We start from the raw sequence: 18,021 nt of genomic DNA, 5'->3' as shown, positions 1-18,021 counted from the left end.
CAATTCTTTACTTTGTAAGATTGTGTTCATTGATTATTTAGGAATAATCATATTATATGGGGTGTCATATTGTCATGTTGGAGAATACAAGAAATGTAGTGTCCTTCTTAAAGCCAGTGGTTTGGTAGCTACTGTACATGTCCATATCAAGTGGTTTGGTAGCTACTGTACATGTCCATATCAAGTGGTTTGGTAGCTACTGTACATGTCCATATCAAGAGGTTTGGTAGCTACATGTCCATATCAAGTGGTTTGGTAGCTACATGTCCATATCAAGTGGTTTGGTAGCTACATGTCCATATCAAGTGGTTTGGTAGCTACATGTCCATATCAAGGTAGCAATATATGAAGGCAACAATGGATAGGCTGCTACAGAATAACTTTTAAACTATTTGTTTCCATATTGCAGTGCAGTATGATATTTTAAAGTGACCTTACCGATACCTTAATGTAGATACAAAGATAATACATTAAATGATTGCATTCAACATATTTCCTAAATGGTAATAGATAAATCAGAGATAATTAACATGCAAAACAAAGTGCATTCCCTAGATCCTAGAAGTAACCATGTTGCACAGCGGTTATTTCTAACCTGATGCACAGCGGATTAAAAACACATTATTCCCAAAAGAGACTTGAGACTTGACTTGGACTTGTGAGTCGTGACCCAAAGACTTGAGACACAATGTCCTCTAAAGAGAATGCAGGATACTCTGGGGGAATGGCTGTATGGCTTAAGATGGCTGGAAATAGTCATGTTTCTTTACTTCAAGTACACAAATGTATAAACATAAATGTCTTCAGCATGTGGTGGCAACCCCAATGGGCCCCAGAAATGTCTTGTAGCGAGCACACAACTGCCATCAGATCTCACTCCAAGGTTTTTCTGAAAAGTTGGCCACCCTGCCAAAATAGATACTGTACATCCGTCACAAACCAATGCAGTCAGAAATAGCCCCAATTGAGCAGCTTTTTATGTCATTTGTGAACAGGCCACAGAGAGGAGAGACAGAGAGGAGAGACAGGAGTAGAGACGGCGTAGCTGGCTAGCCATGCAGGCATGCACTCAGTTCTGTAGTGGCGGACTAGCTGGCTAGCCATGCAGGCATGCACTCAGTTCTGTAGTGGCGGACTAGCTGGCTAGCCATGCAGGCATGCACTCAGTTCTGTAGTGGCGGACTAGCTGGCTAGCCATGCAGGCATGCACTCAGTTCTGTAGTGGCGGACTAGCTGGCTAGCCATGCAGGCATGCACTCAGTTCTGTAGTGGCGGACTAGCTGCCTAGCCATGCAGGCATGCACTCAGTTCTGTAGTGGCGGACTAGCTGGCTAGCCATGCAGGCATGCACTCAGTTCTGTAGTGGCGGACTAGCTGGCTAGCCATGCAGGCATGCACTCAGTTCTGTAGTGGCGGACTAGCTGGCTAGCCATGCAGGCATGCACTCAGTTCTGTAGTGGGGGACTAGCTGGCTAGCCATGCATGCATGCACTCAGTTCTGTAGTGGCGGACTAGCTGGCTAGCCATGCAGGCATGCACTCAGTTCTGTAGTGGCGGACTAGCTGGCTAGCCATGCAGGCATGCACTCAGTTCTGTAGTGGCGGACTAGCTGCCTAGCCATGCAGGCATGCACTCAGTTCTCTAGTGGCGGACTAGCTGGCTAGCCATGCAGGCATGCACTCAGTTCTGTAGTGGCGGACTAGCTGGCTAGCCATGCAGGCATGCACTCAGTTCTGTAGTGGCGGACTAGCTGGCTAGCCATGCAGGCATGCACTCAGTTCTCTAGTGGCGGACTAGCTGGCTAGCCATGCAGGCATGCACTCAGTTCTCTAGTGGCGGACTAGCTGGCTAGCCATGCAGGCATGCACTCAGTTCTGTAGTGGCGGGCTAGCCATGCAGGCATGCACTCAGTTCTGTAGTGGGGGGCTAGCTGGCTAACAAGCCATGTGTTACAGCTCAGCTCACATTGCCTGCTGACTTGCTCTCAAAGTTGAGCTTTACTGAACATAACACAGGCACATAACAAGACAGGGCTTCGATCAATGAGAGGCAACGAAGGGTGGAGTTACCTGGGTTGTCGATAGATTACGGAAGCCCTCTTCCCATGGCTTGGCCACCTTTAGTTCCTCTCCATTTGCCTGTAGAGCTCTGGCTAGCGCAAGCTAGTGATATGCCCTTATTGGACAGCGTGACCAGGCTGGGTTACTGACAGTTCAGGTGTACACAAGATGGCAGTTTCACACGGACCATAACGTCAAACTGATACTAAACTCATTAACATAAAGATGACGCAAAACAACCTAAACATTAGCAAGTGCTGGAGAATTAGCATCGCTAGCTTAGCTTACTTACTGATGGCTACTCTAGGCTACATCATCAACAAAGGCTTTTACTAAACCAGATTCTGTCTATAATGTTACCCAGCATGATGGCTAAAATGTGTTGCTGGCTATTCATTAGCTAAATTAATAGATGAATTAACTTGCTAAGCTAATATAGCAGCTGGATACAGATTGTGTCAACACTAGTGTTTGGCCATCGTCAGCGGGTGCAGTGAAATAACTGTCTGTGCATCAGGTGTTTCCAATAGATATAGAATACTGTAATCTGTGGCGGCTGGACTCTGTGGCATGTCGATTCCACTCACGGCAGCAGCATTGCTTCTGGACGATATGTCTTCACTACCAACATCCATACAACAGAAAAGTATTATTCTGGCAGGCGTTACAGCAGCCACAAAATGTGTCGCTATGAGATGGAAAGAACCTGAGAATCTCACATTAATTCACTAGTCCATGACATTGCTGGACGTTATTTATTTGGAGATATCGACTGCTCGGGTGGTTGAGGTGGGACAGGCGGGTATTGAAATATGGACTGCGGCGGCCGAGTTGGTCAAAAGCTCCATGTAGCGGCAGAGTGGGGGTGGGGTGTTGGTCCTGGGGAAGGGTCTTGGGAGGCAGGGGGAGGAATGTCTGTCTAATGTCTAATGTCTTTTGTGTTTGTGGTGTGTTTTTGTTTGGTATATTTGTATTTTGTATTTATTAGTTAACACATTGGGTGCCATGCAGTATGCCCATCTTTACCACTCTCTGCCACCGCTGTAACCCTATGGAGTGGCTCACCTTCTTTGCAGGGCTATAACTTTTAAAATATTATAGCTATATCGACATTACTATGGCCCATTCAACATCGGGTATCTATCGTTCCGGATGTGGGAACGTTATATTTTTCCATTCATACATTGTCGTGTTAGTACCATCGAGAATATAAGTATGTTTTTAGACTGTATAGCAGTAATTCCTAGAATGCGCGTTATAGGCCCCAACGCGTATTATACATTATCGATTGACGTTTCGTCCCTATACACGCTATATTAAACATTTCAAATGCATATGATCGCTATACATTATGCTCCATCATGGAAAGGGGGGGGGGTCGTTTATGATTCCTTGATTGTCACTAATGGCTTTCTTTAGTAAGACACCATACGTTGATCGGACAGATTGAAATGAAATAAATGGACAATCGAGCTGGAAATAACGTTAGATTCCTCTTACCTCTGGCCGATGCGTCTGGAGAAAAATAATTCCAATTATTTGACGTCGATCTGCTAGATCCATTTTTCGTTTGTATGACGCAATAAACGCCGAAAGCATATTGATTCTTGCGTCTCGAAAGCGATCCAATGCACTCGAGGTGTGTATCTTGATCCACGTAACATATCTCTTGCGGAGCTTTTTCCCAGATGCACCGAGCGCCACTTCCGGTTTAGAGTGGAGTGTAACTCGCCCGAAATCCACCAGGCGGCGGTATTGAGGCGTTGCAATATCAGACAGGGTCCAGCTGGCTCCCGGAGGCTTCCTGGATGAATTATGAATGCCAATAGCGAATAAAAGAAATAATGATCATAACAACGAGTTTGTCACTCAACGCATGGCGGCCAATAACGAGAATACTCGTTATTGGCAATTAATGTGTTAAGTTTAGATCTGTATTTATTATTTGTTTTGTATTATTATTAGTGCTGTTACTGTTGCCGTATGTTTTTGTTCTATTTATTGTTATTTTTATTATTTCTGAATGTCTTATCGTTATTGTAGTTAATATTGTTGAAGTATGGTCTTGTGGTGTCCCTTGTATTATCGTATTATTATATTGTGTTTTGATTGTTGTGTTGTGAAAAAAAAAAAAAAAGATTTGATAAATATATATATATATAAATATATATATATATAGAATACTGACTGTCCAAGGAGGCTTGTTTTACAATGTGGGACACCATGTCACTTTGAGTTAGACTGTATCCTATCGAACCGGCGCTGAATCACACCGAATGAGTGCCCTATCGATCTGTATAGATACATGTTTAACTGTATCATATCACAGACCCATGTAATGAGATTAATATGGAATCGTCTGAGAGGGTAAGATACACACCCCTAAAAGGCATGTACGCCCACACACATGCACATACATACATATATACATACACACACACACACACACACACACACACACACACACACACACACACACACACACACACCCTGTGACACCACCTGACATCATCTTCTATCTCCTCACAGCAAAGGACAGGAAAGAGAGGATGTAGAGACGAAAGAGAGAGAGAGAGAAGAGAGAGAGAGAGAGAGAGCGAGAGAGAGAGGGGGGGGGGGTAGATTGAAGGAAGCAGGGGAGGGGGGGGGGGGGTGCAGGGTGGTGATTGCGTCAGAGCCTCTCGACAGCTCTGTGAATTTCAGCCCAATTAATCTGGAGCTTGTGAGCAGAGCCTGCATAACAAGACTCGTCTGTCTAACCTCAGGCTAGCTGTGTGTGTGTGTGTGTGTGTGTGTGTGTGTGTGTGTGTGTGTGTGTGTGTGTGTGTGTGTGTGTGTGCGTGTGCGTGTGCGTGCGCGTGTACGTGTGTCTGTGCATGCGTGCTCCATGCTGGTCAGTTGTGTGATAGGCTGTTTCACTGGGTTCTCCAGACACACAGCATCCCAATTGCGTTGACCACTGACTGCTGATTACACACACACACACACACACACACATACGTGCGCGTGCAAAGGGTGGCCAATATCATGCATAATATCTTCATCACCCTCACTGTCACTCTCCCCTACGCATGCACACATGTACACACACACACACACAGGGTGGCAACAGACAGCCACTCATGCATAATATCTTCCTCTCCCTCACTGTCACTCTCCCCTATGTGCGCGCGCACACACATACACACACAATGCATAAACACACCCTGTCATACACACACTCACATAGGCATAAACAGCCAGTCCTGCACATTCTTGCACTCTCTCTGTCTCTCTCTCATCACAGCTCTCTCTCTCTCTGTCTCTCTCTCATCACAGCTCTCTCCCTCTCTCTCTCTCTCTCTCTCTCTCTCTCTCTCTCTCTCTCTCGCTCTCTCTCTCTCTCTCTCTCTCTCACTTACACACATATAGATGGATGCATGAATGCACATAGCACACACACACACACACACACACACACACACACACACACACACACACACACACACACACACACACACACACACACACACACACACACACACACACACTAGGGATCCTCATTGCATGCACCCAGACCACCCTATCAGGGACTGCCTAAACTAAAAACTAAAAACTAAAATTAGATGTGAAAAATCATTTTAATTAACTGAAATAAAAATATATACTAGACTTTAAAAGAAAAAGAAAAACTAACGATAGTGTGTACTTATAAAACTATATATATATATATATATATATATATATATATATATATATATATAGAGAGAGAGAGAGAGAGAGAGAGAGAGAGAGAGAGAGAGAAGAGAGAGAGAGAGAGAGAGAGAGAGAGAGAGAGAGAGAGAGAGAGAGAGAGAGAGAGAGAAAGATCATTTTTACAATTACCTGATACAGTATACTGCAATGAAAATAAAGACAATTCAAGTCAACATATTGTTCATTTGCTTTCTTCAACACCCCTGCCATATTGCTTGATTTGACACAATCAGGTGGGGGAATGTGTAGTCAGGGCCGCCTCAGGGGGTGTGCGAGCAGTGCGGTCGCACAGGGCCTCGCGGGAAGGGGGGCCCTCGCAAAATAAAAAATAAAAAAAAAAAAAATTCGATTTTTTTATTTTTTTATTTTTTTATTTATTTTTATTTTTTTTGCGAGGCCCCCCTTCCCGCGAGGCCCTTTTTCATCACAGACATAAAATCTAGTTTTGCTTATATGCTTATATATTTCACATTAGACCACGTTTGTAGAATGTGTCTGACTTGTTCCTGGGTCTGCAGATATACTCACTATTGGAGCTCAGCCTCTGGGGTTCTGCAGCAGACACACTATTGGTTTCAACGAAGGGAGTGGTTTTACTTACATCATGTGTAGTACACTACGCCCGCGTGAGTCAGCTGCGTTTGACTATTATGCTTAGTTATGCCAGCCAAGACGAAGAAAGAGGTCGGTCATTATCAGTCGGTCGGTCACCAAGGAACGTTGACGAAAGGCGGGACAAATGGCCGGAGCCTTGTCATGATGCAGTCGGGATATAGCCATGATGATGATGTCGGCTAGTAGCTAGCTTAGCTAAAGGCTATCTAGCGTTAGCTAACCTAGAGACATGCAGCCAAGATGAAGAGGATGGTCGTTTGGCAGATGAACTTCGTCAACTCCACGCGGTTGTCTCCATCCTCTTGGACGTTTGGTGAGTTTTTAACCTATTCTATTAACTATATTCTATTCCCGCCGTGGACATCGCTCTCTCTCTCTCTCTCTCTCTCTCTCTGGAGCTAAACTGGCCGACTAGCTATTGTAGTACTACTAGTAGCTAACGGTGTGTGCCTGGTGTCAGCACCTGGCTGTATGTAGCCGCATAGCTTGCTTCTGCGTTAGAGCAATGGTTAGCGATAGCCTGGTTGAGCTAACTGTTAGCCAGTTAGCTGTTTAGCTTCGACGTTAACTGCCGGCTGCGCTCGGCTGGGAACGTTCGTTTGATGCTATCAGTTAGCCTTGAGTTAGCTGTTAGCTTGTGCTACGACCATTGACATTAGCCGTGAGAATAGCAGGGGGTTCTGGCACTCTGACTACGACATCATCTTTGACAGCTAGAAGATGTAGTCGGGCCTGCACCATGACAAGGCTCTGGCCATAGCTTATTTGTCCCGACAGCGAGAGGCCTTTCGTCAACGTGGAGACCTGTGTTGCGGCCTTTCGCCCTGCGTTCCTTTTGTGCAGGTAAGATTAATGAAAATGTCATGACATTACCCCACTCTTCCTTCCTTCCCCTCCCGAATGTTTTGTTAATAACGATGTTTTTTTCCAGGCAAAACATATGCTACTTCACAACATTTGGAGATACGACATGTGCTGTGTGTGAATGTCTTGGTCGTTTGTGTAGCTTGGGTAGCGTTGGGCCGTTGGCCAAAGCTGTGTGTGGCCTGGTGTCACAGTACCTGGCTAGCCTATTTAGCTGATGTCGGCCATTGGCTCCTTGCTGCTTTGGTTTCTCTGGTATAGACCCTCTTCTCGTTGGATTTAAGTGTTGATCTTTGTCCTTTTGGATCTCTCATACATGCTCTAGTCTCTCTCTAACACACACACACATGACAAACACACATGTTCTCTCTCTCTCTCTCTCTCTTTCTAACACACACAGTCTGCCTATGGCGGCCTTTCTCGATGGCTAGGCTGTGCTCAAGGATCTTCAGTCACAGTGCTCAGGTATTCTGCCACTGTGTACTCTCTGTTTAGGGCTAAATAGCATTTCAATTTCTTTCCAATGTGTCTCTCTCTCTCTCTCTCTCTCTCTCTCTCTCTTGGATTTAAGTGTTGATCTTTGTCCTTTTGGATCTCTCATACATGCTCTAGTCTCTCTCTAACACACACACACATGACAAACACACATGTTCTCTCTCTCTCTCTCTCTCTTTCTAACACACACAGTCTGCCTATGGCGGCCTTTCTCGATGGCTAGGCTGTGCTCAAGGATCTTCAGTCACAGTGCTCAGGTATTCTGCCACTGTGTACTCTCTGTTTAGGGCCAAATAGCATTTCAATTTCTTTCCAATGTGTCTCTCTCTCTCTCTCTGTACACTGTATATTGACTGTAGAACGGGAGCTCTCTCTCGCTCTCTCTTTTGCTATATGTTGACTGTATCATGCCCCGCCTCGGGCAGCGCTATTATTTAAGAATATGTTGACGCGTTAAATCTCGCACAGGGCCTCGCATTTCTCCCAGGCGGCCCTGTGTGTAGTACTGGACAGTGGGGAATGTGTAGTACTGTGCAGAGGGGAATGTGTAGTACTGGGCATTGATCCAACCATGATTTCACATTGATCGTTGCGAGTTGCGACCATGTGTAACGTACTCCAAAACGTATGCCGTTGGTGACGATCAAAGCATCAAAAAACTACCCCCCCCCCCTTTCATGCATTCATGATGAAACATAATACAGATTATATACATTTGATTTGGAAATGGTAGCATGTGACCAAAATGGTCTTTTATTCAACACAACAAAAAGTCCATAAGCAGAACACAAAACGTGCAGTCTTTCTCCCACCAGAACAAACTGAAACTGAAAACCAAAAACCATTTAAAGAAAAGTGAGCCAATATGGCACACCTGGGACACCTCAGCTGTCTGCCAGTTGATATATATATATATATATATATATATATATATATATATATATATATATATATATATATATATATATATATATATATATATATATATAAACATAAAACAAAAAGTTCGTAAATTTGTGTTTGGAAGATTATTTCTCAACAATGCTTCTTGGCAATACATTTTATACCGTTGGAAATCCACCAAACAACACAAAACAGGAGTCAATAGCAACTGCAGAATAAGCAGTTTGAATAAGATTTGGCAAGTTTTGGGCGCAACCCACATACTCAGCTGTGCTGCTCATCCCACAAATGCATGCTCCTTACAAATGGCGCACCATTTAAAAGGTAAATAAACAGGCTTTCCAACAGTATAAAATGTATTGCCAACGAGCATTGTTACAACAGAGAAATAATCTACCAGACACAAATGTTGAACAAAACTTTTTGTTCTATGTTTATATATATATAAGATAAGATCCTTTATTGATCCCCTTGGGGAAATTCGGGTGTCAAAGCAGCGTGCATGTGTGCGTGCGTGCCAGCGTGGGTGCGTGCGTGCATGTGTGTTTGTCCAGATACATTTTCATTGTTCATTAGTCCTCATCTACTGATTTGGGGGAAATAATCCAAGATTTGAATTTCTGTAAAAAGCCACCATCTGCTAGTTTAATCTGGTCTCTCCATGGAAAAGTTAAATCTAAAATACATGGTTTAATGACTCTTAAAAACTGCTGGGTTATACGTGGCAAATTGTGGACACTCACTCACTCATTAGGTATGTGGACATCTTGTGGAGGGACATTCTGAGAGATGCTTTGTAGAACGTACACTCAAATCATAGGTGCATCGAGCAACGCCTTTATCTGCATCTCCCAAAATCATCACCTGGAATGTCATTATCCACATTATCCAGCTTTCACTTGCAAAATATCAACAACACAAAAAGCCGCCCCCACTGCTAAAAAGCGCTCTGTCTGATCCAGGCCTTAGACAGTCTAAATTAAGCAGCAGTGCTGCCCCTCATGTCAGGATTTGCAACCCACAGCTTCATCGACTACTTTCGCCAAACTAGTTCACATACCTGCTGGTGTAAATCTGAAGTTGTTGTTGTTGTTTTGGTGTACTTGTACTTGCCTTACATGTGGAACATGACCTATTATAGAATCAAAGAAGCAGGGCAACGCTTCCTACATCAAGGCTGATGGTTGGCCTTGTTTCACTCACTCTATTGCAAAACTAACTGGCTAGATTAGATTAGATTAGATTGTACTTTATTGTCATTATATTTGATTTAGCATACAACGAGATTTGGGACTCAAACTTAAGGTGCAGTAGTGGAATATAAAATCACACAAGTAATAAGAGAGAAACAGAAAATACTAATGTAATAAAACAATGTTACAATACTGTACAATATACAAAATAACAACAATATACAAAATAACAATCACAGTGTCAGACGGTAGTGGGTGGGTATTGCACTGTGGATATTGCACTTGAGGGGTAGGATGTTGCACAATGTGGGAGGAGGGGGAAAGGGTGAATTATTGGTGCATATTAGAGTTCAAGGTGGTGATGGCTCTGCGGAAGAAACTGTCTCTGAGCCTGTTTGTTCTGGCTCTGATGCACCTGTAACGCCTGTCCGATGGCAACAGGTCGAACAGGTGGAAGCCGGGGTGTGAGCTGTACACACCCTACACTACTACACAGCTAGTGACAAACCACATGTCAAGCCAACATGAATGCAGCGAAAGCTAAACATGCCGTCGCTTTCAAAGCTTTTCTGTGGGTGAGAAGATAAACAGGTAAACGCTTTGATATAAACAAGCTTCCCACATTTTTTGCGCTGTCAAGCGGATGTGTTGATAAGTTAACGTATATGCCTTTTTGTGATAGGCCACTCCCACTGTCACACACCCTTTTTGTGATAGGCCACTCCCACTGCCACACATCCCTTTTGTGATAGGCCACTCCCACTGCCACACACCCTTTTTGTGATAGGCTACTCCCACTGTCACATACCCTTTTTGTGATAGGCCACTCCCACTGTCACACACCCTTACACACACACACACACACTTGACCTCCATGTCAGTCTCCTAGGGTGTAAACTGTGGCCGCTAGAGGGTGGGGACACTTCTGTGGACCAACCAACAGAGCGAGCGATAGCTTTCAGCTAGAATAGCCATCACCAGGAGTCAGGGACGTGCACAGGACTTTAGAGGGGCAGGTGCTCAAAGGCTAAAAAAGGCACTATACCTGTGTGTGTTGTAATGGAGCGCGCGCAGCACGCAAGCCCAATTTTTAAGGGCCCTTTTCGGGCGGGGGGGCCCCCTTTTTATGCTTTTTGGGGGGTTTTGGTGATCAAATATTAAATATTGAACTATAATAATCAGTGCAGGAGCTCACTTATCCTTGAAAGACACTTTTATCACTGACTTAAAAGGCCCATACATCTCCATAAATGTTCAGGGGAGAGGGAATAAGTGCTTACCCTACAGACCCCAAGAAGTGCTGTATATTCTGTATTGTTTAATATAAATGCATTTTTTATTCCAATCCCGATTTGTATTTGAGATTCCCAAATCCCATCGGACTTGACTTCTTCGTGTCCCTCAGTGAGTGTAATACCAGCATTCAACTGTATGCGCCACAGCGGTTTCTATCATCATCATCATCACCACCCACGCTATGCATAAAATATATAGGTCCGCGGAGAGGCATGCTGAGGAGGCCGTGCAAACTGCAATGGAATATGGGGCATCTCTCTCTCTTTACCTAATATTTTGATTCTATCCTGACATTTTTCAGTTGGAAGGGCAGTCTATATGCATAACAAAAAAAAACAAAAAAAAAATATATATATATATATATATATTATATACCGGTATATATTTTTTTTTTCTTATTTTTTTTTAAATGGCACTTTTTTTATGAGGCTCAAAAGGGCAGGTGCTCAAGCACCCCTTGGGCTCTATGTGTGCACGTGCCTGCCAGGAGTTTCTCAATTCCTGAAAAGTTGACATTTAGAAATTACAGGATTTTATCCAACAGCATCACATTGTATAGTTCATAAAGTTTTTCCTCCTTTCTCATCTCTCCCTACATCCCCGTTCTCCCTCTTCACCTTCCTTCCCACCCGTCCATCCAGGGCCTGTTGCTGGTGCGGACGGGTCGAGTCCCCCTGGGGGAGAAGGTTCTCCGGGACGCGGTGCAGGCCCACAGCACGGCCCACGAGGCCTGGAGCGGGCTGGGGGAGGCCCTGCAGTCACGTGGCTCCAGCCAGGCCCCCGACTGCTTCCTCACTGCCCTGGAGCTGGAGGCCACCTGCCCCATCCGACCCTTCGACATCATCTCCAGAGAGCTCTGAGGGCCTGGGAGGATGGGATGGGGAGGGGGCCTTACAAAACAATGTGTCATGGTAGTTTGATGGTCATTTCACTTTTGCCATGGTATCTGCCATTGTATAATTAATTTATAATGATAACCACTTTTGCACTTAAATAATACCATGGTATAATCCAATGTAAATCATGATGCCAGCGGTAATGATATGGTATGATGGAAATACCATTATATGTTTTTGCAAGGGGTGTAGGGTCCATGGCTGGATGATCATACTGTACACATTATATTTATATATACTGTCAACAGTGTAATCAGTGGGACAGTGAAGTTTCCTTGGAATTGATTTGATTGGAATTGATTGAGGCAAAAGAGCATTATTTGGCTTTCATGTTAAAACAATGACACATGGTCTAGAAGACCAAACTTCAGATTCAGATTCAGATTCAGATTCAGATTCCTTTATTGAGCCATTTGTGTAAAACACATTGGTAATTGTTGCAGCAATACAGTGTATGCATTCTTTCTTTTTTCACAGTAAACAAACACCAACACAGACAAGAAACGAAAACAGTGCAGTGGGGGATTAATCAATAAATAAAATACATATACAAATAAAATACATATATATATATATAAAGTGAAGTGTGCAGAGAGCCAGTACGGACTAGTGCAGTGCAGTCAATGTCATTGTGCCAGTGTCACTTGGGGGCAGAGGGGGGGGGGTACCGAGGGGGGGGGGGGCCTGAGGCATTGTGTATTGGGACACTTCACTCACTGTCCCAATACTCTACTACACATCTACAACGAACATACATAGTATTTTGGTTAATGGTTACAGAATGATGTTCTGGAGATGTGCCGGGTGCATGTTGGGCTGTGTATTGATGCATAATACAGTATGTGGAAATATATCCCACATATATTGTGTACATGCGCACATGTATATTTTATCAATCATACCAGCCATGCTACTTCAGCATCTTATTTCTTTGATGTCTTTTTGATCGTCCCTTTGATCTACTTTCTGATCTGAATTTTCTAGAACACGCACACACACATACACGCACACACATACGCACACACAAACACTCCCCCTCTAACATTACCAGAATGTTCTTTAGATCTCCCACCTCTTCTGTCAGGGACATTCTTGTGTCATTCCATATCATTCCAACTCACATCAGGAATGATGTGTGTGTCCCTGTTTATATTACTATCCACTTCCATGTACAGTATGTGTGTTCATGTGTGTGCATTGGTGTGAGATAATTCCTCAGGGGTGTTACTGTCAGCCGTGGTTCGGTTTGGTGCAGTAGGTGATTCATCTGTTCATAATGAGTGTTGTGTTGTTGTTTTTTGACTAATTTGTTCATAATGTGTTTTGTGTTGTTGTTGTTGTTTTTTGACTCACTGTTCTGTTCTCCATTATAAACAACAACGGCTTAAAAAAGGAACAAAAAGAAACCCTTCGATGCTGTCGTCTTCACCTGTCGTCACTTGTGACTAATAGACATCACTTCCGAGTGCCTAACTGTATTAATATGAGCAGTGGACATCACTTCCGAGTGCCTAACTGTATTAATATGAGCAGTGGACATCACTTCCGAGTGCCTAACTGTATTAATATGAGCAGTGGACATCACTTCCACTGTGCCTAACTGTATTAATATGAGCAGTGGACATCACTTCCGAGTGCCTAACTGTATTAATATGAGCAGTGGACATCACTTCCGAGTGCCTAACTGTATTAATATGAGCAGTGGACATCACTTCCACTGTGCCTAACTGTATTAATATGAGCAGTGGACATCACTTCCACTGTGCCTAACTGTATTAATATGAGCAGTGGACATCACTTCCACTGTGCCTAACTGTATTAATATGAGCAGTGGACATCACTTCCGAGTGCCTAACTGTATTAATATGAGCAGTGGACATCACTTCCGAGTGCCTAACTGTATTAATATGAGCAGTGGACATCACTTCCGAGTGCCTAACTGTATTAATATGAGCAGTGGACATCACTTCCACTGTGCCTAACTGTATTAATATGAGCAGTGGACATCACTTCCGAGCAGTGATGCCGGTAACGCGTTACTAAGTAACGCGTTATTGTAATCTGATTACTTTCCCCCGAAAATAGTAATCTAACGCGTTAATCTTTAAAAGCCAGTAATCTGATTGCAGTTACTTGTCCAAGTGGCTGTGCATTACTATTTCGTTACTATCTCATCATAAATTCATAATGCATGCGGAATGCAGTATTTTATTTCGTTTTCGACAGTCAAAAATACATTTTTGAGCTGTTTTTCTTATTTGGGAGTGACGTGGTGTGGCAGTGAAAGGGTTACACAAGAATGTGTCCTCGCGGCGTGACTGGACTCTCTGTCTGTGAGTGACTCTGCTTTGGCCCAATCACATTCCCCATCCACAGTCTGCGAATCAGAGGCAGAGTAGGGCGGGTCTTCACAGCACGTCATGTGACATATGCGCCAATCGTCTGACAGCAGGGCTCCGTCGCATTCGTCTGATAATTCCACCCCAAAACGCTTGTCTAAACGAAGTGAAACCGCAAGAAGACTAGAGAGACATTTATAAAAACAATTTAATAGTTACAGTTGATATAATTGAATAGTTCAGCCTGCATTTGTTAGATGTGAATGGATACACTGGTTTTGTAAAACCACTGGCTGGCTGCTCTAATGCTCTCCCACAGTTCTTCAGGTGGGAGAACACGAGTGACAGAGAGAGGGGAGAGAGACGGAGAGAGACACACACACACACACACACACACACAAGCACAAGCACACGCACACACGCGCACACACATACACACAGAGAGGGAGAGAAGGGATTATATTATAATAATAATAATAATAATTATTATTATTATTATTATTATTATATTATTATTATTATTATTATTATTATTATATTAGAGATGTAGGCTGTCTGGGTGGGGTTGGAGAGAAAGAGGCATGGGGTGAGAGAGAGAGAGAGAGAGAGGGGTGAGAGAGAGAGAGAGAGAGAGGGGTGAGAGAGAGAGAGAGAGAGAGAGAAAAGCTCTTATTTGCCAGATTTACAGTTAATTTACATGTTAAAGAGAGACTGATTGTATGTTTATAGAGAGACATTTATAAAAACAATTTAATAGTTACAGTTGATATAATTGAATAGTTCAGCCTGCATTTGTTAGATGTGAATGGATACACTGGTTTTGTAAAACCACTGGCTGGCTGCTCTAATGCTGTGAGCATCATAGACTGTTGCTTTACCATACTTGATGGTACAGAAGCTGAAGCACTAGTTTAACAATTTACGTTATGTGCAGAGAAACAAGTTAAAAACAATTTATGCACTTTCAATAAAGCGTTTAAAAAAAACTGTTGCGGGAACGACGACTTCGTAACCTAGTTACTTTCAAAGTAACTAAGTTACTCTGATAATCAAGTAATCAGTAAAGTAACTTGGATTACTTTTTAAAGGAGTAATCAGTAATCGGATTACTTTTACAAGTAATCTGTGGCATCACTGCTTCCGAGGGCCTAACTGTATTAATATGAGCAGTGGACATCACTTCCGAGTGCCTAACTGTATTAATATGAGCAGTGGACATCACTTCCACTGTGCCTAACTGTATTAATATGAGCAGTGGACATCACTTCCGAGTGCCTAACTGTATTAATATGAGCAGTGGACATCACTTCCACTGTGCCTAACTGTATTAATATGAGCAGTGGACATCACTTCCGAGTGCCTAACTGTATTAATATGAGCAGTGGACATCACTTCCACTGTGCCTAACTGTATTAATATGAGCAGTGGACATCACTTCCACTGTGCCTAACTGTATTAATATGAGCAGTGGACATCACTTCCACTGTGCCTAACTGTATTAATATGAGCAGTGGACATCACTTCCGAGTGCCTAACTGTATTAATATGAGCAGTGGACATCACTTCCGAGTGCCTAACTGTATTAATATGAGCAGTGGACATCACTTCCGAGTGCCTAACTGTATTAATATGAGCAGTGGACATCACTTCCGAGGGCCTAACTGTATTAATATGAGCAGTGGACATCACTTCCGAGTGCCTAACTGTATTAATATGAGCAGTGGACATCACTTCCGAGGGCCTAACTGTATTAATATGAGCAGTGGACATCACTTCCGAGTGCCTAACTGTATTAATATGAGCAGTGGACATCACTTCCACTGTGCCTAACTGTATTAATATGAGCAGTGGACATCACTTCCGAGTGCCTAACTGTATTAATATGAGCAGTGGACATCACTTCCGAGGGCCTAACTATTAATATGAGCAGTGGACATCACTTCCGAGTGCCTAACTGTATTAATATGAGCAGTGGACATCACTTCCACTGTGCCTAACTGTATTAATATGAGCAGTGGACATCACTTCCACTGTGCCTAACTGTATTAATATGAGCAGTGGACATCACTTCCACTGTGCCTAACTGTATTAATATGAGCAGTGGACATCACTTCCACTGTGCCTAACTGTATTAATATGAGCAGTGGGACATCACTTCCACTGTGCCTAACTGTATTAATATGAGCAGTGGACATCACTTCCACTGTGCCTAACTGTATTAATATGAGCAGTGGACATTACTTCCACTGTGCCTAACTGTATTAATATGAGCAGTGGACATCACTTCCGAGTGCCTAACTGTATTAATATGAGCAGTGGACATCACTTCCACTGTGCCTAACTGTATTAATATGAGCAGTGGACATCACTTCCACTGTGCCTAACTGTATTAATATGAGCAGTGGACATCACTTCCACTGTGCCTAACTGTATTAATATGAGCAGTGGGACAGGGCTGCGCGGCTTATGTAATCGTGCCAGTGCAGTTTCTGCCTCCAAACTCGCTCCCCTCCCCCTCGTCTCTCCCCCTTTCTCTCTCTCTCTCTCTCTCCCTCGCCCTCCCCACTTGCCTGATGTGATGTGATGTGGCTCGGTTGCCTAGCAGCCATCCCCTTGTTTGAGTAACTGGGGGAGCTGCGCAATATCTAGTCTGCTGAGCAACACACACACACAGAGGGAGAGGCGGATAATTCTCCTGTTGTGTAGGTTTATGGGCTCGACAGTGTCTGTCTGATGTCAACTGCCACTGTGAGGTATGAGGCGCTGCTGTAATCAATGTCTCTGGCATAAATTGATTTGTGTCATGGGAAGGATCCCTGCTTTCGCTCTCAGCAGAGCCCCGTCTCTTAACGCTTTCCCTCCCGGCCGGCTTGTCCGAGAGACCACCTCTCTGCGATGCTAACGACCCGCCTTCCCGGTCAGTTTGAGCGAGAGAATCCCCCATCCCATCAATAACTCAATGACTCACGGAAGTGTCATTGATCACTGTGGTCGGTTTGCCTTCTGAAATCTATTTTTACTTTCTTCTCTTCCTCTCCTCTCTCTCCCTCGTTCCATTCTCTCCTCATTAGCGGTGTGTGTGTGACACCTACACAGGGGCTGCAGGAGATGAACGCTGTAATCCCTGTGGATGAGGAGTGAAATATTACATGGTGGGCGCACACACACACACACACATACTGTACATACACACTCTCTCCCTCAAACACACGTATACACACTCTCACACACATGCAGTGTATCTCTCTTTCTCACACACACACACACACACCATGGTTAAGGTCTTCTTGACAGGAGCAGTAAAAGGAGACAGATTAATGAATGAAGTGGCTGCAAAGCCTCTCAGAATGACAACAACTGATGAAGAACCCTGGCCACCATCACCATTCACTGGCCCAAGCCCCCTACCCGTGCTGCACGCGCACACACACACAGACACACACACGTAAAAAAGGAAGAAAGAGAATGGGCAAGAACACGTGTGTGTGTGAGATGTTAGTCGGTGTACACTGGCTCCTCTCTGGTTACCCCCTACCCTCTCTATCTGAGCAATGCAGGATTGTGTGCGTGTGAATGTGTATGAGTTCAGAGGGGAGGGGTTTAACAGCAGGTGTCAAGCAGGTGC

General features: G+C 43.8%; 1 protein-coding gene across 1 annotated transcript in view; it reads left to right on the top strand.

The window, feature by feature from the left end:
* The window catches only part of ttc7a (tetratricopeptide repeat domain 7A), a 109,136-nt gene extending 96,449 nt beyond the window's left edge, over positions 1-12,687 (top strand). The window contains 1 exon segment of the mRNA XM_084321919.1: positions 11,803-12,687. Within this exon segment, the coding sequence (XP_084178045.1) occupies positions 11,803-12,021 (219 nt within the window). The 3' untranslated portion in view covers positions 12,022-12,687.
* The last annotated feature ends 5,334 nt before the right edge of the window (positions 12,688-18,021 follow it).

The sequence above is a fragment of the Notolepis coatsorum genome (genome assembly GCF_963971535.1).
Source record: "Notolepis coatsorum genome assembly, chromosome: 9".
Taxonomy (NCBI): Eukaryota; Metazoa; Chordata; class Actinopteri; order Aulopiformes; family Paralepididae; genus Notolepis; species Notolepis coatsorum.
This window is presented reverse-complemented; position numbering and strand designations above follow the sequence as displayed.